The sequence below is a fragment of the Dermochelys coriacea genome, chromosome 6 (assembly GCF_009764565.3).
Source record: "Dermochelys coriacea isolate rDerCor1 chromosome 6, rDerCor1.pri.v4, whole genome shotgun sequence".
Lineage (NCBI taxonomy): Eukaryota > Metazoa > Chordata > Testudines > Dermochelyidae > Dermochelys > Dermochelys coriacea.
Window position 1 is genome coordinate 28,186,847 of NC_050073.1, and position 23,362 is coordinate 28,210,208.

The 23,362-nt window shown below is 40.4% G+C and overlaps 1 protein-coding gene across 3 annotated transcripts in view; it reads right to left on the bottom strand.

Annotated features, from left to right (window-relative positions):
• Positions 1-254: 254 nt before the first annotated feature.
• The window catches only part of RIC3 (RIC3 acetylcholine receptor chaperone), a 35,100-nt gene continuing 11,992 nt past the window's right edge, over positions 255-23,362 (bottom strand). Inside the window, exons 2-6 of one of the 3 annotated variants that reach the window (XM_038407832.2) lie at positions 19,439-19,653; positions 17,763-17,841; positions 14,352-14,445; positions 5,921-6,066; positions 255-4,583 (exon numbers count right to left, since the gene is read on the bottom strand). In XM_038407832.2, the coding sequence (XP_038263760.1) occupies positions 4,090-4,583; positions 5,921-6,066; positions 14,352-14,445; positions 17,763-17,841; positions 19,439-19,653 (1,028 nt within the window). In that variant the 3' untranslated portion in view covers positions 255-4,089. Of the gene's footprint in view, positions 4,584-5,920; positions 6,070-14,351; positions 14,446-17,762; positions 17,842-19,438; positions 19,654-23,362 lie in introns of all 3 variants that reach the window. The other 2 variants (XM_038407831.2, XM_038407833.2) reach the window with 2 other exon arrangements.

A 23,362-nucleotide genomic window follows, 5' to 3' on the forward strand; every position in this document is an offset into this window, starting at 1 on the left:
ATGTGTTACTGGCCAGGGATTCACTATTGCCTTGGTTGGGCATTGGGCCAACTCAATTAAGTTCTGAAATATTGTTTTAAAGAGATTTCTATATTTCATCAGTTATTTCATTTCCTTTGAGGTCTGCTGTTAGGCCAGGCTTTATAGAGAACTGGATATGAAAATAGTACCAATGTGTCTTAAATGAAAAAAAAAAACAAACCCTCTGATAATTTTGCTGTACAAATACCCAAGTACACATACATCATATAGTAGCATGGTACAAAGATTTTATTGGCACATGTTTCAGATGCTAATGAATTATTAAGGGTGTCTTTACCAGTCCTCAGTAAAGTGGGCATCAAAATTGTTCGTTCTTTAGTACTTTCTTTCAGATTATGCCTTTGGTTATTGCATGGATCTGAATTGACTTTGCTATTCCAAAGAATGTCCTGCATTTTAGTATCAAATGTTATTAAAAAGAGTTAACTCTAAAGATGCATGTGGCGCTTTCACTCAATTTACATTTGTTTTGAGATGTATAGCAAACAGCAATCAAAAAGCAAATAAAAACAAAAACCTTTTTAATTTCACAGACATGTATTTATAAACAGTAGGACACTGAATGCTAGAAGCACACCTTTTCAGACATTAGAATTTCCTAAACCCTAGTTTCCATGACCTGCTATAAAATCTTATTTGCATTCAGGAACCCAGATGCTCTCTTTGTTTGTCATGATACCATTTGGGCTCCTGAAGCAGATTAAAATGCACCATGTGCTACATCAAGTCTACAAAACAATGACTGTGGGTGATAATCCTGTTTAGTCAAATCCATTACTCCTGGGGGAATTCTGTGCCAAAAAATTAAAAATTCTTCACCCAATATTTTAAAATTGTGTGTATTTTATTTGTCAAAAATAACAATATAATCACACCAGTTTTCATTATTTTGGTCATTTAAATACCTGTCAGCAACTGTGTCTGTGACAATACAGACAACAAAAAAGATTCAGGAAACGTTTTTTAGACAAATAGATTCGTTACAAGACATATTGATACAGAACTCTGAGTAATAATTAACATAAACTACACTACAGAACTGTTGCCTGTACCCCTCAGAAACAGTGCAAAGGCTGAGGGGACTTAGAGAGGACCTGAAGGAGGGGGAAGTAATTGCTGGGAAGGAGCCTGGCTCTGAACTTGGAGGGTTGTTGGTATGAGTAGGAAAAATATGAAACAGGGTTTTTTTAGGGAGCAGAGAGTGATTTGTTAGGGAGCTTCGCCCATGCAACTCCTGCCTCACTCTTAGCCTTTCCCATTCAGTCAGGCCCATCTGTCTCTGTCCCCATATGTCCCTCCACCCCCACTCAGACACCCAATCCCCAGGTGTCCCAGCACCTCTTCAGCCATTCCCCTTCTCTATGTGTGTCTACACCCCCTCCCCACATGTGTGTCTGTGCCCCCACTCAGCCACCCCCCTTTTCCCATATGGCCCTGCACACCTTCCATGTGTCCCTCCTGCACTCCAAACCCCTCAGCCCCAGCCCTAGTCCTCTCTTGCAGGCTGGCCCAACCCAGAACCCTCACTCCACTGCACCCCAACCTCCTGCCCCAGCCTGGAGCCCCCTCCCGCACCCAAACTCAGTCCTGGAGCCTGCACCCCCATCGTTGAGCCCGCTCCCACACCCAAATACCTTTATGAACCCCACTGCCCTCTGAACCCCTCATTTCTGGCCCTACCCTGGAGCCCATACCCCTTCCCACACCCCAACCTCTGGTCTCAGCTCAGAACCCCTCCCGCACGCTGAACCACTTGGTCCCCAACCTGGAGCCCCTTCCTGTACCCTGAACCCCTCATTTGTCTGTACCCCTTCCCACACCCCAACCTATTGCCGCACCTCAGAGCCCCTTCCCACACTCCAAACCCCTCAGCCCCAACCCAGAGCCTGCACCCCCCAGCCAGTGCCCGCACCCCATTCTGTGCCCCAGCCCAGTGAAAATGAGCGAGTGAGGGTCAGGGAGAGCGAGCGTCAGTGGGCGGGGACTTGAGTGAGTGGGGTGGGGGTCAGGGTCTTGGTGCAGAGGCGGTTTTGTGTGACTAGAAAGTTTGCAACCCTACTCCACCACACTGTGGCCCTCCGCCTCCACGCTCATTCAGCCCTGCCACAAGCTGTCCTCCCCCACTAGCCCTTATGAACCCATCTATGGCCCCCCCACGCCGCCCCAGCAACCCCATGTTATCTGATTCCCTGTCTCCTGACTGGCACTGGAAAGAAGGCAGGTTCCTTCTCTTCCCTATAGTAGCTGGGGCTGGCTGGGGGTGGCTGCTCGGTTCTAGTGCCACAGTGCCCCCTGGTGGGCAAAAGTTATTTTTGGTGGGTAGGAAAAAAAAAGCATGCAGTGGTGCAGAAGTCCCCTAGGAGTAATATATGAAGATTTATGTTGACAGCCAGAAGTGTCCACAGTCCCCTGACTGCCTTTCCCTCCCCTGGAGTATTTGCTTTTCACACAACTGTTAGTACAGCTAATAAAGTATTTTACAAGCACGGATGCTGGAGCTACATGGAGAAGAAATGCCACTTGTAAAGGGCGGGAGCATATTCCCTAAATGAAGTGGCATAATGTCTTGCCACTGAAAACAGTGCCCTTTTCAGCAGCTGGGCATATAGGCAAGCAAGAGACCAAGCAGCTTATTAGAGCATTTGTTTGCAAGCACATGACAGTATTATCGGGCAGCATGCATGAAACAACTTCTGGTCTGGTACTGGACAGCACCTGCCGTTACTGTTCCAGCTTAACGCTTCATTAAATAGAGGTGAGAAAAAAACAAAAAACCTTCAGTAGCCGCACAAAGCTGCTCCATTGGAACCCTTTGGTGAAGGGGTGTCCACATGTTCCAAGTGACTGGCTCTATGCGACCCACTCCTGATGTAGGGGGAGGTGCTTGCGGCTGTGCAGGGGCCAGGCGTGGGCATGTCTGGCGTGCCTTGTGTGCTCGCCATCTCCACCCAGGTGAATGGGGCCTAGCGGGAGCTCTAGTGCCGCTGTAAGTTAAGCAACCCTTGCCCCCACCATAACTTGGAGCAGGCTAAGAGCCACCTTCCCTTCAGCCTCTCCGTTGCGTGGGGCCTGTGCTAAATGTTGCTGGGACACATACTCAGAAAGTAATCAAACTATTCAAGGCATAGCTGGAGCAAGATGGAGTCCTAAAGAGACCACAACTCTTTACAATGGATGCATTTAAAAATAAAGTAAAAATAAATATATTCTAAATAGAAGAAGAAAAGAGTTTACCATGTTTTCACTATGATTTTTCCCTTCTATGGACTATTTTCACAGTAAGATGCTATCATAAATAACGTGCAATGTAAACCTTAGTGGACACTTTGTGAGAGGTTTAAATTAAGGAGCCACATGATAAAGGCATGTGAGCACGTGCAGCCCTGAGACACTGTTTCACTTCTGAAAGTGCATGCAGGTACTTGGCCCAGAGTGCCCCTATGGTCAAGGAATGCATATCCTGTTGTGTCATATATATTAATTAATTACTGTGACAGCAATGTGGTTGAAAAAGGAGTTGGTCATTCGTGTTGTCCCTGCAGATTGCCTTGCTGGTTAGGTTAGGAGACACTTACCATCTGCTTCAGCACAAAAGAGAAGCTATGAAACTTAACACATTCCTCTCCATCTTCCTAAATAATCTGATGCAAATGGTCTTGTTTTCATAACTGATAGCTGTCAAAGGCAGCAGGGCAGAAAGTCCATTCCTAATACTGGCAAGGCAGGACACTACAGTGCAGCTAACATTTCAGAGGAAGAGGTGGTTATTCAGAGGCAGTAATCACACAGGATTAAGTAAAGACAGAGTGTGGATATTGGAACAAAATAATCTTCTGTTCCTGTTCATAGCAGTCTCTAGCAAGCATGTGCTGGAGGTAATAATGGAGTAATTTAAAGAGGGCCATTAGCTTCCAGTTCAGGTGGTGGTGGTGATGGTGTGATCATGGCCAAGAGCTGGAAATGGAGAAGATAAATGTGGGTCAAGAACAAAGAGCACAGGTGTGAGAGTTTGAGGACTCTTGCTATAGCCACACATGATGGTCCCCATTACTCAAGTCCCTTTGTGTTTCGCTTTCTCAGCATGCCTACTGCATCCGTATCATTGGCTTTTTGGCTTTTCAGTCCTGCATTTTCATTGTCAGAATCCATGGAGAGATCATCTTTGGCTGTGTCTTCAGCCTCACTGCAGCTGTCAGCATGGAACCCAGCATTCTCTGCGATGACAGCAGGATCATCCTCTTCATAGTGGCAACAGTAGCACTTCTCAAAGTTATGGCTGTGATGGAGTACACCACCTTGGTCACTGAAGCTGATATGCTGGTCCTTTTTCTGTCCTATATCATGGCTTTCACACTCTGTAGTGAGAGCAGACAGTAGAGTTTCACTACACAAATAATCCTCATCTTCCATAACCTCCATTCTTTCAGCTATCTCTTCAGCAGAGGGCTCGTTCAGATCAGGGTAATCCACAAGGATTGTGTCCTGTCTATGCTTGAAGCAATCAGAATTATCATAGACAGGATAGGTCTCTTCTGGATAACCTTAGGAACAAAAGTGACATGAACCTTAAAATATTAAATCCAATTTTAAAATAGACCATCCAGATACAACAACCACGCTGACAAATCTGGTCATGGAATTTAGAGCTTATCATAAGAATGTTAAAGTCTTATGAGAGCAATACTTCGCTTTTACTCTGCTGAGGCTCCCTAAAGTACAGCTAATTCAAATTAATACCCTCCCAAACTTGTAGGGGCTGGGGTGAAAGCCTGGCCCCTTTGAAGCCAATGGCAAAACTCCCATTGACTACCATGGGGTCAAACAGATTTTCAAAAGCACTCCACACCCACCACTGGGGCTAGATTGAGAGCTATGAGAGCTGCTAGGTGACGATATTTTGAAAACCTTGCCATAGATCTTTAAGTAAATACATTTCTGAATATCTCAGTGCCTCTCTAAGACATGTTTTGAAGACCTCGGATCTAGAATTAAACAACGTCCTTTACAATGTTGGATAACTAGATAAAACCGAATGCTTTTGTTTATTTCATTTTTTAAAAAAGCATCAAGAACTGGACTAAGAAAGGTTTCAGAGTAGCAGCCGTGTTAGTCTGTATTCGCAAAAAGAACAGGAGGACTTGTGGCACCTTAGAGACTAATTAATTTATTTGAGCATAAGCTTTCATGAGCTACAGCTCACTTCATCAGATGCATCAAGTACTCCTTTTCTTTTTGGACTAAGAAAGCAGAACTTGAGGCTACCATTTATGTTCTGGACAAGTCTGAAAGCTTCCTAAAGGGCAAAAAATTAAGGCTACAATAAAAAAAAAGCCTTTAGAATTCAACAACACCATCACACAACACAACAAGGAGAAATCAGAATGAGTTTAAAAAGCAGAATTTTAGAAAGACAGAACTCCCAGAGTTAAGTTCTCCAATTATCTTTACAATATTAAAGCAAGCAAAGAAACAAAACCAATATTAAGTAAATAAGGCAAAATATATTGGTTCTTATTTCTGTGGTATTACACTGAAAAAAATAAAACCTGGCCAAATTAAGAAAAGCACAGAAATAAATCTATGTCAGCCAGAACAAAGTATCAACTGGCGTGTACTGAAGCTCATCTGCCAATTCTGGCAGCAGATACTGTGTTATCCAGGCAATGTGAAATGCTGGATAGTTCAAAATCCATTTGCTCATTAATATAATTGGAAAACGAATCCTTCTTGTAAAGTCTTGGAGGCCACCTTTCTTAAAAGAAATGAAGTAACTGTGCAGGAATCTGTTTGCATCGGGCGGGGGGTGGGGAATATTCCATTTCTGGTAAAATGACTTTGTTCAGATGACAGTAAAGAAGAAATAAAAGATCGCATTTACCTTCCCAGTCTGCCATATAAGGAGCTTCTTCAGCTTCCTTCTCTGGGGAGATGCCATCTATGAGTTTACCTTCCTTCATGACCCTAGTGATCTCTCGGAGCTGCTGGAGTAATCTCTTTTCCTGGTCTGTTGTAACATTTTGGGCCCTGCTAAAAAACATCAAACACCACTCCTGAAGGAGTCTGGATGGCAATATTATCAGTATTTAATATTTGTGTACAATAGGATGATCACAACAAGCAAGAGGGACAGGAGAATGCCATATGCAAACTAAAGTTATGAAGCTGCATGGGTGGTGGAGAATGCAGCATGGTAACTCTAAAGGCTATTTTTTAAAAGATGAATAAGACTTGGTAGATCCTTGAGTGAGAAACTACAGGAAAATGCATGTCCTGTCATGTTGATTCATTCAGGATCTACACTTCAAATGACATATGACACAGTGTGTGTAGCATTCCATGACGACTCCTCACTGACAGTGTGGGCAGCTGCTCAAGAAGCTCCTTAATTGTTGCTTTGACAGTATTGAGTTCTCATTGCCCAGTTAAAGTATTTTATTTGACCTGACAGCCATCATTAAGCCAGTTGGCCAGCAACATAATGTCATCATCAAACGGCACAGGTAGGATAGCTCCATTGGGCAGGAGGGAGAGATGAAAAATTAGGGTGTTTTTGCGTTTAACCTTAATGGTGGCATCTGGATTTGGGGTGAGAGAAATGAGGTTATTTTAGGATTAAGTCAAAGGTATAGTTTCTACTGGCATATCATTTCACATCATTTATTGATATATTTTATTGTCCAGTGAATACAAGCTCTTTGCTATAACTGCTCATTGTACAGTAATCTCAGGCTGGTCAGGGGAAAAAAATATTCAGGCAGCAGGCTTTTCATATGCCCACCCATTGGTTGAAACCAAGTGATTCATTGTTTCTGTCGTCAGTTTCTCCCATGCTGATTAAATGCCATGAACAGAGAAGCAGTTGGTCTGAGCAAACTATTTTTGTTACTGTCTTTCTAAAAACAGATAAACATACAGCATAGCTGTGATTTTAAAAAATTTGGCGTGATTATGATATAATTTGTGCTGGTGTAAGGCAGGAATCACTCCACTGAAGTCAATGGAGTTATGCTAGCACAAAAGCAGTGTGAAATTAGAATTGGGCCTCTGGTAAAACTGTCGGAGTGGTTAGGGATCGTGGGCCAGGTGCTGTTCTCAGTTACACAGGAGATCCCAGGGATCTCTGGGTCTGGAATCTACATTCTAGTTCACCAAAGATATGTTATCTAGGTCTGAGAGTTAAAGAAAGTCACCCAAAGGGGAACCTCACACTCCTGTTAGGCAGCGAGGAAGAGGTGCTTATGCAAATTGAGTACTGTATGGTTCACAATGGATGCCCATTTACAGTCTGAGTAAAATGTTAATAGATTTGTGGGGAAAAAACAGGGCTTATCCTGTGTTGGAGCAAAGACAATGAACTTTTGGAAGTACATCTGAGGTGCAAATGAACACCTGCTTGTCCTTCATCAATGTAAAACAATTTGCCACAGGACTTGGCTTCATGAAAGAAGGCTCTCGGCTATCCTAGCTGAAAAACGCTGTGAGAAAGAGTTTGGGGGTAAGCAGTACCTTATTCGCTAAGAGAGCATTTTGTGAGTTGAGCGTAGGCTATAGAATGTGTGTTATGATTTTATTTGCTATACAGTAGAACCTCAGTTACAAACACCAGAGTTAGGAACTGACCAGTCAACCACACACCTCATTTGGAACCTGAAGTATGCAATCAGGCAGCAGCAGCAGAGACACTCAAAAAAAAAAAAAAAAGCAAATACAGTACAGTGATGTGTTAAATGTAAACTACTAAAAAATAAAGGGAAAATTAAAAAAAAGATTTGACAGGGTAAGGAAACTGTTTCTGTGCTTGTTCCATTTAAATTAAGATGGTTAAAAGCAGCCTTTTTCTTCTGCATAGTAAAGTTTCAAAGCTATGTTAAGTCAATATTTAGTAGTAAACTTATGAAAGAACAACCACAACGTTTTGTTCAGAGTTTCGAACATTTCAGAGTTACGAACAACCTCCATTCCTGAGGTGTTCATAACTCTGAGGTTCTACTGTGTTATCCTTTTCCCCCTAGTATTTCTATTTGCTATCATATGACTCTCTATTCATTGTTAAATAAACTTACATTTATTTTTTCTATAAACAACTCTAAATGCTGTGCGTTAAGCTATGGTGTACTGTTCCTCTGGGAATAGCAGGCCTGGTAACTCAGAGTGTCCAGTGGAACAGGAGCTGGACACTGCAGCAGGAGACTGGACTTAGCGGTTGGAGTGTGCACTCTATATGCCAGCCTGCATACAGGACAGCAAGCCTGCATGGGCTGAGAGGGGAGTGCTTGTCTTGCCTGTAACTGAGAGAGTTAGGCAGTTGACCCTAGCTAGCAGGCATAGACAGGGCTCCCTCTCGCAATGGGGCAGGTGGTAGCAAGGTGCCCCACAACTGTGGGTACCTCTGGGTAGCATCACAGTGACGGAGATCAAAATTTGGCCATGTGAGTAACAGAAGATATTGTTTTTAAGTATTCCTGTAAGATGAATGTCAAACCTAACAGGGGCACAGCGCCTGAAACCAGCACACAGTTGGGGATGCAGGGCTCTCTCCGTGGCTTCCTTGCTCTGCACACAACTTTCACTCTGGTATATCTGCTCTGGGAAATATGAGAACTGCGAGCATCAATTGAGAGCTTCCAAATATGGGCCAAATGGATGCTTGACAACATGCTGTATTTTTTCTTCACTGTCACCGCACATCCCCCACCTTGTGTACACACTCTTACTGGCAGAAAACACCTGTATGTCACTCAAATTCCTACAATAGTTGAAATTCTCTATGCAGTCTGACACTAGAAAATGGGCTATTTACAGAGCTGATGGATTTTATGATCGTGCTACTTTCTCATTTTTACTTGGATTTTAGCAATGGAACTGGAACTTTATTAGCTCCAGTTATGTTAACCAACAATCGGCAGCCGTTCTGACAGACAGTAGGAAACTTCCAAAGGACAAGTCTTTATGGACTTGACAAGTCTTGTTTGATAAAATTACCCCATCATGCTATACATCAGATAGGGCAAAATTCCACCTCTGGGTTTCATTGAACTCTGATGGCAGAATTCGTTCCATAAAATTGGTCTGGGTCTGAGATCACAAGTGATAAATATCTGAAGCGTGCAGTTGTGAAATCTGAAGACATATATTTGAGATTAATTAGACTATACGTATCATACTATGTCAGTTGTGTACCCTGGGCTGTGGATGAAATAGAACTGCCAGCCCAATCCCCCCTTTCCAGAGACAAAAAATATGTAAACTGAATAAATATCACCTTGAGACAGCACCAGCCACTGACAGCCTACATGAATCTGTGCTGAGGTAGGGTCCTAGCACAAGGAAAAGTCTCTTAAGAGGGGTTCAGCACTCTGTGCTAACTGTATTTGAAACTCTTGAATAAGGCTCTATAGTGTGGCTTTAAATGTCTTGCTCAGACAATGAAATTCACCACTATGCAGAGGGGCAGCACAAGTCCTATGCACTATTTACATCCCATCAAAGCCCTCAAACTAGGACTTAAATGAAACTTAAATGCTGCATAAGCTATGTGATGGTCTTCGGTCCAGCGAGACTTTCACCCAGGATACACTGAATGCCTGGACACTGCATAAGAGAAGGAGGCAGACTGTTTGTACTGGTATTTCAGATCATTTCAGAGAGTGGCAGTTGCTCATTTTTGCTGCGCATGCTTTTAGCTCCAAAAGAGCGATTACAATTTATCATGTCAATGAAGCACATGCTGCATTGTGGAATCCCAAAATACTCATTGGCAAGTACAGCAATGTTTTTACATACTTACACTGAGATCATAACAGTTCCTAAGGCGCTATTATGATTACTATGAAAATCCGTAATCGGAGCTTTTGGTCTACATCCTCTTAAAATAGCACCATTAAAGCACAGCTATGGACTGAAGAGAGACTGTAAAAATGGCTCCATGGAGTTCTATATTTATTCCCTCTCAATTTCCACAGCAGTTTATGGTAAAAAGATGGTTTTTCTAATTGCCATCTCTGTCAACATGACTTTGTACCTCAGAATGAAGTTGGGTCATTTCTATCTCCTACCTAATAATCAGAAATAAAGATTTTGCAGCTGAACATTAGCTGACAATTTCATTGATGCACAAGCCAGAATAAAATCCAGCTCTTTAGTTGCACTGACTCTGCACTGTTGAGAGAAAATTAGCCAGTTGTTGTCAATAAACAGATAAGCTCTCCAGCTCTCTGAGTCCTAAGTTTGAAAGCTGGGTTCCGAAATGAGAGCCCAAATGTAAGTGTTAGGGAAACTCAAGACATCACTTAGCATACAGGTGTATCAAGTATATATTTGGGCATCTTAGAGCCCACCTGAGTGGAGCCACTAGTTGTTAGAGTCAGACATCCAAGACTGAAAAGCGAGCCCATTGGAGCAGATATGCTGAAGGACAACATACCATTTTTTACATTCTCTTTGCTAACTATAATTAAACAAAAGAAGAAACAAAACTACCTAAGACTAAAGCAAATTTAAACTGAAAAACTATGTCAAATGAAAATGCAGTTCTACTATGAAAAGTAACTCGCAAATACAGTTTCTTATCCTGCACAGCTGCTCCCTGTGTCAGTCAGACCTGTTTCCTCCAGTGCAAAAGGAAGATTTTATTAGGTTTCAGAGTAGCGTATTCGCAAAAAGAAAAGGAGTACTTGGGGCACCTTAGAGCTAACAAATTTATTTGAGCATAAGCTTTCATGAGCTACAGCATCCGATGAAGTGAGCTGTAGCTCACAAAAGCTTATGCTCAAATAAATTTGTTAGTCTCTAAGGTGCCACAAGTACTCCTTTTCTTTTTGAAGATTTTATTGTTTGCTATACTCATTCCCACACAGCTACACTGCTTTAGGAAAGACAGGTGGATTCTTTGCTCGTTTGTGCATCAACAGAATTTTTAACTAAGTTCCAATTGTAGGGCCACCAGTTCAATGTATGCAAATTATCTCCAGTTATACTTGTACAACCCCATTGAAACCAACAGGTTTTTTTTTTGAGGGATATAACATGAGGCCAGTGGGGTTGCACAGGTGTGACTGGGGGCAGCATTTGACCTATAAAAGCTTTCCTACTGGTTATGATGTGGTAGCCTGAAAGACCTTAACTTGACCTTCAGATCCCAGGCTGAGTTTGTAGGACGAAAATCTTTTTTAATTGTAACTTGAGCAAATTTGATATGAAAATCACTTTTCAGAGTTAAACTTCACTTTAAGTTTTTGCACAATATACTGCATGTGCTGCTAAACCTCTTGGTGAGGCACAAGAGGGTGAGTAAATGAGTGTTTTAAACCGTTCTTTCTGAGAATTAAAGATAGATTCAAGGATACTTGTGTAGTATTTTTGTGGATTAACATGTGCTGGTCATTTAGGTACCAAATAACAGTTATATGAATAAAACATCTCTTGAATAGAAATTTAGCAAAAAAAATTATTTCAAGATATACTGTACATTGAACAGAATGATGAAAATAGGAATATGATATATGGCTTAGATATTTGGAGGAAATGCATATGGAAAGATTTTGCACATATTGCAGCCATGTCCCCATATTAAGACATTCTAGTAAGAGCCTGGAAGAACAACAGAGATAGCCCTACACACCCAGAAATCTTTATTTTCCACCAGCAGAATCTCAGCATAGGTCTGAGAAATCTAGATGAGTAGTTCCTGCAGGGAGTTTTTGCAGTGACCAGGAGGTCTATGCTAAGAAATGGAAACCAGCAAATAAGCTGAATGTTAAGAAAACCCTGATCCTAACTGGATGCTATAATAAGTAATAACAGCATGACTGAATTCACAAACTGGGAAAGGATTACATTTGTTCAAGAGAAAAGACTGAGAATTTTGAGATTGTTTGAAAGCTTTATGATTCATGATGCCCTTAATCAGATGTGTCTATTGACAAATCTATATTATGTAACAAATGTCATCTGTTTCTTGGTTTAGACTTTGTTATATTGCCATGTACCTGTACCTCTTCCTTCCCAGATCTTTCTTTACCTCCCTCTCTGTTAATACTTATAAAAATATCCTTTTACTCCTTTAAAAGTCTTCTGTTTCTGTGAGTGAACAATCCCTGTACAGCCTGCATTGTCCACGATTTACTTTAATCTTTACTTTATTTTTATGCTCCCGACTTCTATTGTCCATTGTTATTTTGTTTGTAGTAAATTGTTTCCTGGGTGTTCCCCCTCTTTTCTTAGCTAGCTCAAACATTCTGTCTTCTAGTTTAGTGACCCATTTACTTAGCACAAACCTTCCATTTTCAGCCTGATAACCTAGTTACTTCCCGAATCCTGTCTTCCAAGAAATCAGGCCTCTCCCATGTTTAATTACTCACATCAAGCCAGACCTATAAGAAGTACTGCATTTTACTGATCAACCCAGAGATTTGTGCAGATGGGACCAAGGGAGATCAAAATTTGAATTCAGAAACAGATTTTATAAATCAATCCTATTTTTACAAAGGCCCTGTCATAAATATAAAGGGAAGGGTAAACACCTTTAAAATCCCTCCTGGCCAGAGGAAAAACTCTTTCGCCTGTAAAGGGTTAAGAAGCTGGATAACCTCGCTTGCACCTGACCAGAATGACCAATGAGGAGACAAGATACTTTCAAATCTGGAGGGGGGGAGAAACAAAGGGTCTGCTTCTGTCTGGGTGATGCTTTTGCCGGGGACAGAACAGGAATGGAGTCTTAGAACTTAGTAAGTAATCTAGCTAGATATACATTAGATTATGATTGCTTTAAATGGCTGAGAAAATAAGCTGTGCTGAATAGAATGGATATTCCTGTTTTTGTGTCTTTTTGTAACTTAAGGTTTTGCCTAGAGGGATTCTCTATGTTTTGAATCTAATTACCTGTAAGGTATTTACCATCCTGATTTTACAGGGGTGATTCTTTTTACTTATTCCTCTATTAAAATTCTTCTTTTAAGAAACTGAATGCTTTTTTCATTGTTCTTAAGATCCAAGGGTTTGGGTCTGTGGTCACCTATGCAAATTGGTGAGGATTTTTATCAAACCTTCCCCAGAAAAAAGGGGGGTAAAGATTTGGGACGATTTTGGGGGGAAAGACATTTCCAAACGAACTCTTTCCCAGTAGCTGGTGTTAGACGTTTGGTGGTGGCAGCGAAAGTCCAAGGGCAAAAAGTAAAATAATTTGTACCTTGGGGAAGTTTTAATCTGAGCTGGTAAAAATAAATGTAGGAGGTTTTCATGCAGGTCCCCACATCTGTACCCTAGAGTTCAGAGTGGAGAAGGAACCTTGACAGGCCCAAACAAAAATTCTAGTTTAGGAGGTTTTCAAAATCTCAATCTGGTCTCCCACTGACTTCACTGGGTATTGGATTAAGCCCTTAAAAATAACATATAAACAATTAGAAACAAAATTAGAGCAGTGCTAAGGTTTTTCATTCTGAATGTAAAGCGTATACATTTAAATTCAAAAGGAAATGGGAACAGATTAAAAATGGTCCATACCATTTATTTGTAATTTGGTAAAATTTGTAACAAAATCTCACTGTATTCAACTTTCATATTACAGCCAAATACAAATCATATTTCTTGGAGTGTTTTTTAATAATTCAGCTTTTTATGGAATAATATGCAATCATTATTTCAAAATAATTTTAAACAGTGTATATGTTAAAAAGTTTACACCAAATATTAGTGAGCAAATTATCAGAGAAAAAACAAATGTAAAAACACTAATTTAGCAAATTTTCTTTTTTCCTATTTACTAACCAAGTGGGTTTGCAAGTTAATCTGGTGGAAATTGCTTACTGGGGCAGATTAATATGCAGCCTTGCCCCTAAGGAAACATTTTACAGAGATTCAAAAAGGCATCTATATAAAGTATAACCGCATTATTGTTTTATAAAAAGATCCAGAACACTAGAAGCTAACAGAAAATGAAGTAGTCATCTTGGGTAATATTCAGAAAATTCACTATTTTTGCTTTGCTTTTGGGCCTCAGACATTTTCATGTTCGATATAGACACATCTGTCTTTATCTTCCAAATTACATAGTATGTACAATGGGGTGTGGGTGTTTCCCTTAAAGGAAACTGATGTTGCAAAAAATAATGTAATATAGAACTTGAAAAGAAAAATGTGAGCAATAGAGCAAAATATTGTGTCAACATTATGAAGTAGAAACATAATTACTATTTTAACATATACAAGAGATTTACATTTTGATAAAAAGAAGATTTTCTTCCAAGAGAAAGTTTAATTTATCTATTCTAAACAGAAAGGAGTTCTTTAAATTCCTGTAATATAAAACATACCTGTCACAATTAGGTTCTGCTCTATTGATTAATTTTTCCATCGCCTCCTCAGTCTCTCTCAGCTTTTCTTGTAGTTGCGTGAGCTCATAGTCAGCTGAAAAACAAACACAATCACTAGCAGCTCTGAAAACTTATTCCTCTGGTGGTATTACAGACTGGTTGTCTCAGCAAACATTGTATTAAGCCAAAACTGGTTCTGAGGGATTTAAGAAGAGCAGATGAAAGCTCAGGCTCCATAGAATTATTGGAAACATTCTCTTTCACTTCTCCAGGCATAACAAAAAGGGTGCAGAGAGTTTCTCAAAGGCACAGAGATGCACAGAAAGCACTTCTCAGAATGGCAAACAAGCAACCACTTGATATGCAGATTGAAATGATCTGACAGAAAAAAGCCACCCAATCTTATGTTCTAAAGGAAATGTAGTGATATGTTGCCCTACTGTAAAGTCAATAGGTCTCATGGAATTTACCTCTTAAATTCCTGTGTATAAAGATTCAAAGCCACTCAAGTTTAATACGTTTTCGGCTGTCAGATACTGTCTGGCTCTTCACGGTGTTCATGGATATAAGGAGACAGTTCAAGGAGCTTGCACCTGTGCACATGAGGCAGCCGCACTCTGGGTGGGGGATACAGCCATGGCTCCAGCCTCCTGGCTAATACTAACCCATCAAAGGTGTAGGCTGGACCACTTCTAAGGATGGTGGAGCTGCTAGTACAGCATCCACTTCCCTAGTGCCCATAAGAGAATGGAGTGAGGGAGGGGAGGAAACATGAAGATGCCGGATATAGAAATTAATCATGCTTGTACGGCACAGCCCTGCATGGGAGGCAACTTGCTGTCTCTGAACTTTCTCTTCTTCCCCCCTCTCTCCCAACCCCCAGTGCACTAGCAACTAGCTCTGTTGATTGGCACGTGTGCATGAGGAAGATAACTGCACCATAAGCTCTCAGGCAGCAAGAAGGGAGCAGTCTATCCATTTATTATATGTATTATGGTAACACCTAGAGGCCCCAACCAAGATTGGGTCCCCTGTACCATACGTTGCATAAACATGTAATGAGAAACTGTCCCTTCTTCAAAGAGTTTAAAGTCAGGACCCGAATTCTGCCAAGACCCTGATTCCGCAAAGCATCTGTTTAATTTTATGCATTGTGAGTTCTCAGGCTTTTGCATGATTGAGGCCTAAATAGACAAGTAGACACAGGGTGGGAAGGTGAACAAAGGCAGAGAGAGGTAAAGTGAGATCCAAGGTCACAGAGCAGGTTAATGGTAGAGCAAGGATTCAGGTCTCTTGAATCCCAGTCCAATGATCTATCCACTATGCTGCCTCCCCTCTGACAGTGATAGATTCTTTAATAGGGTGGCCAGGTGCCCGGTTTTCGACCAGAAAAATCTGGTTGAAAAGGGGACTGGACAACCAAAAGTCTGGTTACTGAGGGCAGGGGAGGTGCCGGGTCATCACCTGCACCAGCCCCTACTCAGCTGGGATCACCTCCTACCTGTGTTGCAGGGCTGCAGCTCCCAGCCCTGGCTCGGCAGGCAAGTCCCTCCCAACCCAGTGGGGGGGGGGGCAGAAGAGGAGCAAAGGGGGGGGAAGAGGTGAGGCCGGAATAAAGATGGTAGAAAACACAGTCAACAGATATTATTTATTCTATCACTAATTTCTGTGATACTATAAAACATCATGATGTACATTTATGCCATGATTATTAAAACAATATTACCTGAACTCTGTGGTAACATTATCTTTTTAATACCCTATAAAGTATTTCTGTTTTCTATGAGACTCTAGCCAACTCAGTAAAATACATTTAAATGTTATTACAAATAACTGCTATCGGAGTTTTAAAGTTAATGTATTAAATTATCCAACAAATGTGTATATTTAGAAATAGGCAGATTTGTTATTTCATTGGTATTGTGACCATCCAACTTGGAGGAGAAGAAACAAACAGCTGGGGGGGGCTTTGCGGGGGAGAGGGAAAGCTGGCCGCTTCCTTTACCTACAAGTATAATTTCAGCAATTTAAACAGTGTGACAATGGGAAGAGAATGTAACAGACAGCCTGGTAACTCCCAAGAACATACACATTAAGAAAAGGCATTTAACTGTGAGAACTATGCTTCTCAGCTGTTAGTATTATCCTAGATAGAAAGCTCTTTTTGGAGCTAGGTCCATTTTTTCTTTTTTTAATATTTGGCCTTTCAGCACTTTGGTCTGGTCTAAAACTCAATGAAGTCAGCAGAAACTCTCTTTGCTTTCAGTGACCTTTGGATCAGGCCCATACTCAGTAGTTAATGTTTGTTTAATGCTTTGAAGGTGTAAAGTGCTAGAAAATACCAGCGCTAACTATTATTATTACTAAACAGGCAAGGTGGAAAAATATTTTATTTACTGGAACTCTAAATCATGAAGCTTACTTCTTTATATGTTTGATTGACAGGTTTCATAAGTGATCATTTTAGGGACTTGGCAAATTCCTGCCATGCTTAAGGAGAAACAGAAATTCCCCTTTCCACTGTTAGCCCCCCAATCATGCAATTTGCTGAATCTGTGTGGTGGGCCCCTGTCAAGGTTCCTTCCCCACTCTGAACGCTAGAATACAGATGTGGGGACCTGCATGAAAACCTCCTACACTTACTTTAACCAGCTTAGGTTAAAACTTCCCCAAGGTATAAACTATTTTACCTTTTGCCCTTGGACTTTCGCTGCCACCACCAAACGTCTAACACCAGTTACTGGGAAAGAGTTTGTTTGGAAATGTCTTTCCCCCCAAAATCCTCCCAAATCTTACCCCCCTTTTTTCTGAGGAAGGTTTGATAAAAATCCTCACCAATTTGCATAGGAGACCACAGACCCAAACCCTTGGATCTTAAGAACAATGAAAAAGCATTCAGTTTCTTAAAAGAAGAATTTTTTTCCCTATGTAGATGGAGTGTCCTTATACTACTAATGAGCACTGGTAAAAAAAATGTTTTTAAAGCACCCTGATATTAACTTAAAACCCACACTAAATTGTTTATTCGAGAAGAACAAAGAAAAGAGAACAGACACTTTTGTACTGTGTTGTGTTGCTCCCACTCTTTGTACATTTCATCTTTTATTGTAAACATGTCAATCCTTTAAAGGTTCTGATTTTAAACATTCACTTAGAAAGCGATGGAGCAGTAATTTGCTTTCAACTTCTGCTCTATCCCACAGCGACAAAGAAGATAATGCTTGCTTCTGTATTTTCCTATTTGGCATTGGAGGTTCCAGAACAAATTCTGCGAAACAAATGGTTAAAAACTACTATCTAACATCAACTTTACATAGAACAGCAGATTTACAATGTATCCAGAAGACAAAGACACTGTCCAACTGTATGGTTACGCGGGTAATTTCTAACCACCTGGGAAATAATACTTACTGATTTTCCTATTCATGTTTCCAGGTATAGAAGAAGGAGATTTCTGCTCCACTGTAGTGGTTTTTCCCTTGGAAGAGAGCTGTTAGTGGAAAAAAAATTACTATTGTAGGAATTTACAGCAACAGCAGTACGGAAGTCCCAAAGGCATCACACCAAGAAAAGGAAAGAAAGCTAAAATTATGCTAGAAACTAACCAGAAAATACCACCAGAGGAAAAAAACAGACAGTGATCGTAAAAGAAACTATGGAAACCTAGCTAACCAAAAACTGCTATGATGTATTTATAACGAATGATTTTTTTTAACCAAAAATAAGGATTAACTGAAAAATTTCACATTTACATTTTAAAAATGTGTATATTATTCTAAAGGGCCCAATCCTATAATCTGTCTGTATTCAGAGACCCACTATTAAAAGGGGTTTTGTTTGGGCAAAGACTGGCCCTTAAAAATACTGGGGGGAAATTAATTCCAACCTATTTGCCTCTCTTTCTTTGGCAAAAGTTTTCTGGCATTTATGTATGTTTCTGGCTTTGCACTAACACTGTGACAGCAACACAGATGTCATCAGGATCTACCAAAAAGCGATACGCTCTTTAGTCACTCCCTTTTATCTGTATAAAGCTTGGATGCTGCTGTCCAGTATGCCCAGTCAGTATGCCTCTTTCCTGGCCTGCAGGAGCACTTCTGCCCTTCTTATCCTGGGACTCTCCTGAGCAGAGACTACCAATTGTTCCGAGTCACTGGTCAGTGCCTGGTTCACTCCTTGTTCTACGGGGAGAAGTAATCTGCCCAAGCCCCTTATGCAGCAGAGATCAGTTTCTCTCCTGTGCAGGCTGACACATTGGGTGACTAAAATCAAGGCAATGTCCATTTCAGCTCACCTTCTTCCCTGGCAATCTGGGCAGGAAAGAGTATAACAGTCTTGCAGAGGCTGCTCTTTACTCCCCCATGCTGTAATCTGTGATGCAGGTAGCCCATATAGGCCCAGATATAACCCCCAGCCGGAAGACGTAGCAAAAGCCTCCATTTTCCATGAGAGTAAATATTAGGCATTTCTGAGAACAAGTATCCATAAAAAGTTCAAGCTATCTGAGAAATGTTTAATCTGTGATTTTTTTTTAAAACTTATCTTTGGGCCAGATCCTCAGCTAGGAGAACTCTAGCGAAATTAATGCAGCTCCAATGATTTACACCAGCTAATGATGTTTTCCTCAAATAGTTAAAATAGAGTTAACTATTTCTCTCAGACTTTGTGGAGAAAAAAGAATTATAATCTAACCTAAAAATAGTGGGACCTAAATGATAGGAAGACCTTTGCTGCAACTCAAAGGTACATCTACACTGTAGTAGATAGTAGAAGACCTGCCATCGGGGGACTGTCGAGTCCCACTGCTATATTTAGCAAGCTAGCGGGGTACACAAGCTGGATATTACACCCACAGCTGTAATGTAGGCACATCCTTAAATACCATGTTTGCTATTGTGAAAGCTATCATATATGCCCATTTGTCACTGTCCCATAAATTGCTGACTCACTAATTTGTATCCTCTTCTGAGCTGGGTGGAACTAAAAATATTTTTGTCTAAATGATTTTTTAAAACAAGCCCAAAGTTAGACTTTTTAGGAGATTTCACAGGTGCATCAGTGGCTTAAAAACAAATGTTTATTCTTACCTTAAACAGAATGTACAGTATGTATAACAGGATTCCAAATCCATAAATGGGTATGATCTGCCCCACCAGACCTCTCCCACTGCCACCTCCTCCTCCACCACCCTTGGCCTTGGCAACTGCCTCTGCCAGGTGAGACCTTGGAAAATGGGCACCAGAAGACCTGCCATCGGGGGACATCTGGTGATGCATCATTGGTGGAAAATGACTTGTCTTCCCTGAAAAACAAGTTGAAGATTTTTCTTCCATTAATTTTATTTTTCTGGGTGGAAGTGAAATAGTAGTTTCCAGGGTTGGCTTCACTTCTGTGTTCTTGTTTGAAAACACCACATTTGCACTGATGAAAGGGTACTGTGCTGAAGATAAAATTGTGGACAATCTTTCCAATAATTCACTATGTGCGATATCGTCAAACGTAATCATAATTTCTGTCCTCATGTTACAGATGGGGAAATAGAGGTGTGGATGTACAATAAAGACTGAGATAAATAGATCGATAACTTGCCCAAGACCTTCGAGCAAGTCAAGGATTAGAACTAAGAAACTCTTACTCTTGGTTCTGTGCACTATAGGTCACTAAATATACATCTCTTTCCTGGGACAGGCCTGATTCTGTAGTAGAATCTGTTAGCGCAGACGCAGTGCCCATGTACTTAAAGGAACTCTGCAGGAATCCACGCTAGCAGATCCTGTTGCAGGATTGTGATGTTATTTGGCACAGTAAACTGAACTTGATTCTTTACAGCTCATGTAATAAATTAGTATTTATGATCTTATTTTAATTACTAACTTTTAATTCAAGAAAGGTGTTGGTTGCACAAAGTATTTACTTACAAAAATATTAATGGAGAGATTGATAGATACAAAGCGCAAGACAATGTGAGAGGGAAGTATTTTTGCAGGGGGTGGGTGTGGAATGAAGGGTATTTGATGGAATAAATTAACATTGCCACTGAATTAAGGGATGCTTGCCCCAGCATTCCACTGGGCCACACAGCGCCTGGGGCCCTGAGTATAGGTTATGTATTACATTGAGTAAAACAATTGTTTTAGAGAAAGTTACAGAAACAATTTTTTAAAACAAATTAAGCCCTTATTTTAAAAATTGCTGACTGAGTAGCAGCTTTTCTTTTTCTTAGAGTGCTGGGGGTGGGGTGTGTGTCACTAACCAAAGAATTCTCAATCTAACACAGCTCAAACAGCTCTTTCAGAGTTACTATGGTCCATTTTATTGAATTATTAAAAATACACCTTGTAAGACATAATATCTTATTTACAAGTCTTGTAGATACAGCAGGAATGTCTTGTAACAGGTTGCTATGGAAACAATTACGATGTCATACACAAAGCACTATCACTTCAGGTGGGGAGTAAGCTGCAGGAGTGGGAAAACTCTTAGGAAACCGATCTCATATTCACTAAAATACTCTTTATAAAGGAGATCAGTTGCAGGGTAGAGGGGACAGAAATATGTGATAGAACTGTTTTAAATTGATTATTTTTCTATGTTTTCCATGAAGCATCAACCACCCTTTAAAAACTTAAATTTACATAAAGAAATAAACTCAGAGCTAAAGGGACACAATCAACTTGAAATCTAGTTCTTTACAAAAAAGGAGTTGAAGTAGTTTCTGGTATTACACCTGCCCCTGAGTTTCACTGCCAATTTTTGTAATTTGGCAATATTTTCTTATTTCTTACTTTGTCAGGGAAAAAAACCCCACACAAACAACAGAGGAAATTGTCTACACGGGGGAAAGTGAAATGATGAAGTTCAAAGTGCTATCAAATCCACAGTAAATAAAGGAAAATAGCGAGAGATTTTTTTCCACCAACTTCTTTCAGGTCTAGTAAACTTTGGTGCCAAAAGTAGGTAAAAACTGACAGAAGTGCAGTGATTTTCAAGGTCACCACATCTCTTTAAAAGCTGAAATTTCATTCAGCTCCCACCTGCCCCAATGATTTAATGAAACAGCAAAAAGCACTAACAGCAACATGACCATAACGATGCATAATCTTTCTATGCAATAATATACAATCATTTTCACTATGTAAAGTCTTATTGAAATCAGTGCGCAAGTATTCCATGTGTTGCAAAAAGAAGTTATAGAACTTTGACCAAAAGTAATGAAAAATAGTTTTAAAAAGCAATTTTCACAAATATGTAATATAAAACATTATTTCATATTGGTATTAATTGCTTATAAAACACTGTGTTTCCATATTAAGCACTTGGTGGCAGGACAGAGGGAAAAATACAAACACATAAGTAGGTTATGCTGTTGCCCATTTCAATGGGAAAAACAGATTTAAAATATCTTGATTTAAAAAAAATATGCATAGAGCCAATATTTCAGCCCAATGCCACTTGAAACAGTTGCCTAAAAAAACAGCTGATTGTGAAAATTACAACAAACCCACTAAATGGGTGCTAGTACCAGTTTTCAGTGCTGTGTCTATGTGTGTCATGTGAATTTACTGCTTGTAAAAGATGCCTGGTTGACATTCTTAGAAAATGAAATCTTCTAGCCACAGAACAGCTACAACGTATGCTCTTCCAGTGTGAACTTCCTCACCCAGCTCTGCCATTGGATGTAGTTCAGTTTCCATACTCATTCACTCCTTGACCACTCTGTGGAAGCTATCAACAAGGTTACTAATTGATACCATTGTACTGCGTTTTATGATATGGACAGTAATCCATGGACAACTGGACTGAGACCACCAGATTTCACAGAGGCTGCTGAGCATCCATCAGACAGTAAAAACTTAAGTTCTCTACTGTCCTGGGCTGGCTACAAATTGACAATTGACGAAGGGTTCCAGATTTCATTATCTGAAATGGGCCCTTCTGATTACACTATTCACATGTTACTATTCACTATTTATATGTGACTTTAATTTCTCCTTTATGCCACCCAAGAGGGTGAATGTTTATTATTATTTGCGTTGCCCCAACAGTGTGCTAGGTGATTTACAAAAAATAACATACGAAAGATTGCTGCCCTGAGAGCTTGCAAATCCAAATAGATGGTGTGTGAATGAAGGGGCGGTGAAGATGAATATAAAGCAGCTCTGAGGATTGATAAGCATACAGCTTTTTAGTGCCACAACTTTGTTTGGATTAATTTTTATCTTCTTTTACTCACTCAATACTACCCCTTATTTTGTACACTTTGTCAGGGCTCCTTTCTAAACTATCGTCTTCAAGCTCTCTTCAGATGGAAGTTCTGTATATCTCTAATATTTTCGTTGTCTGTCTTTGAACCCCTCCACTATTTTTGCAACACCTGTTCTGAGAAAGGTGATCATTAGCCTGTGTAATGGTGTATCACTGGTTTATATAATGGTATTATAACATTGTCAGTATTTCCCATGCTATTCCTTATGCGTTCAAACATTGTTTTCTACAGCATGGCTACAGACTAGCAGGGTTTCTTTCTTTCTTTCTTTCTTTCTTTCTTTATTTCTTTTTTTTTGAGATATCCACATTGATGCCCTCTTTCCTGAGTGGTTACACTTATTTTAGAACCCAGCACCACATATGAGTAGTTGAGCCCTCAGGGCCAACCAAGTTCAGAAGTGATGCACTAAGTGGTGTTAGATAGACTACCTAGTGTAACACCTAACCCGGGTCTACACTAGGAATTGAGGTGAAATTTAGCAGCATTAAATTGATTTAACCCTGCACCGTCCACATGACGAAGCCCTTTTTTCGACTTGAAGGGCTCTTAAAATCGATTTCTTTACTCCACCCCCGACAAGGGGATTAACGCTGAAATCGGTCTTGCCAGGTCTAATTTGGGGTACTGTGGACACAATTAGACAGTATTGGCCTCCGGGAGCTATCCCAGAATACTCCATTGTGACCGCTCTGGACAGCACTTTCAACTCAGATGCACTGGCCAGGTAGACAGGAAAAGTCCT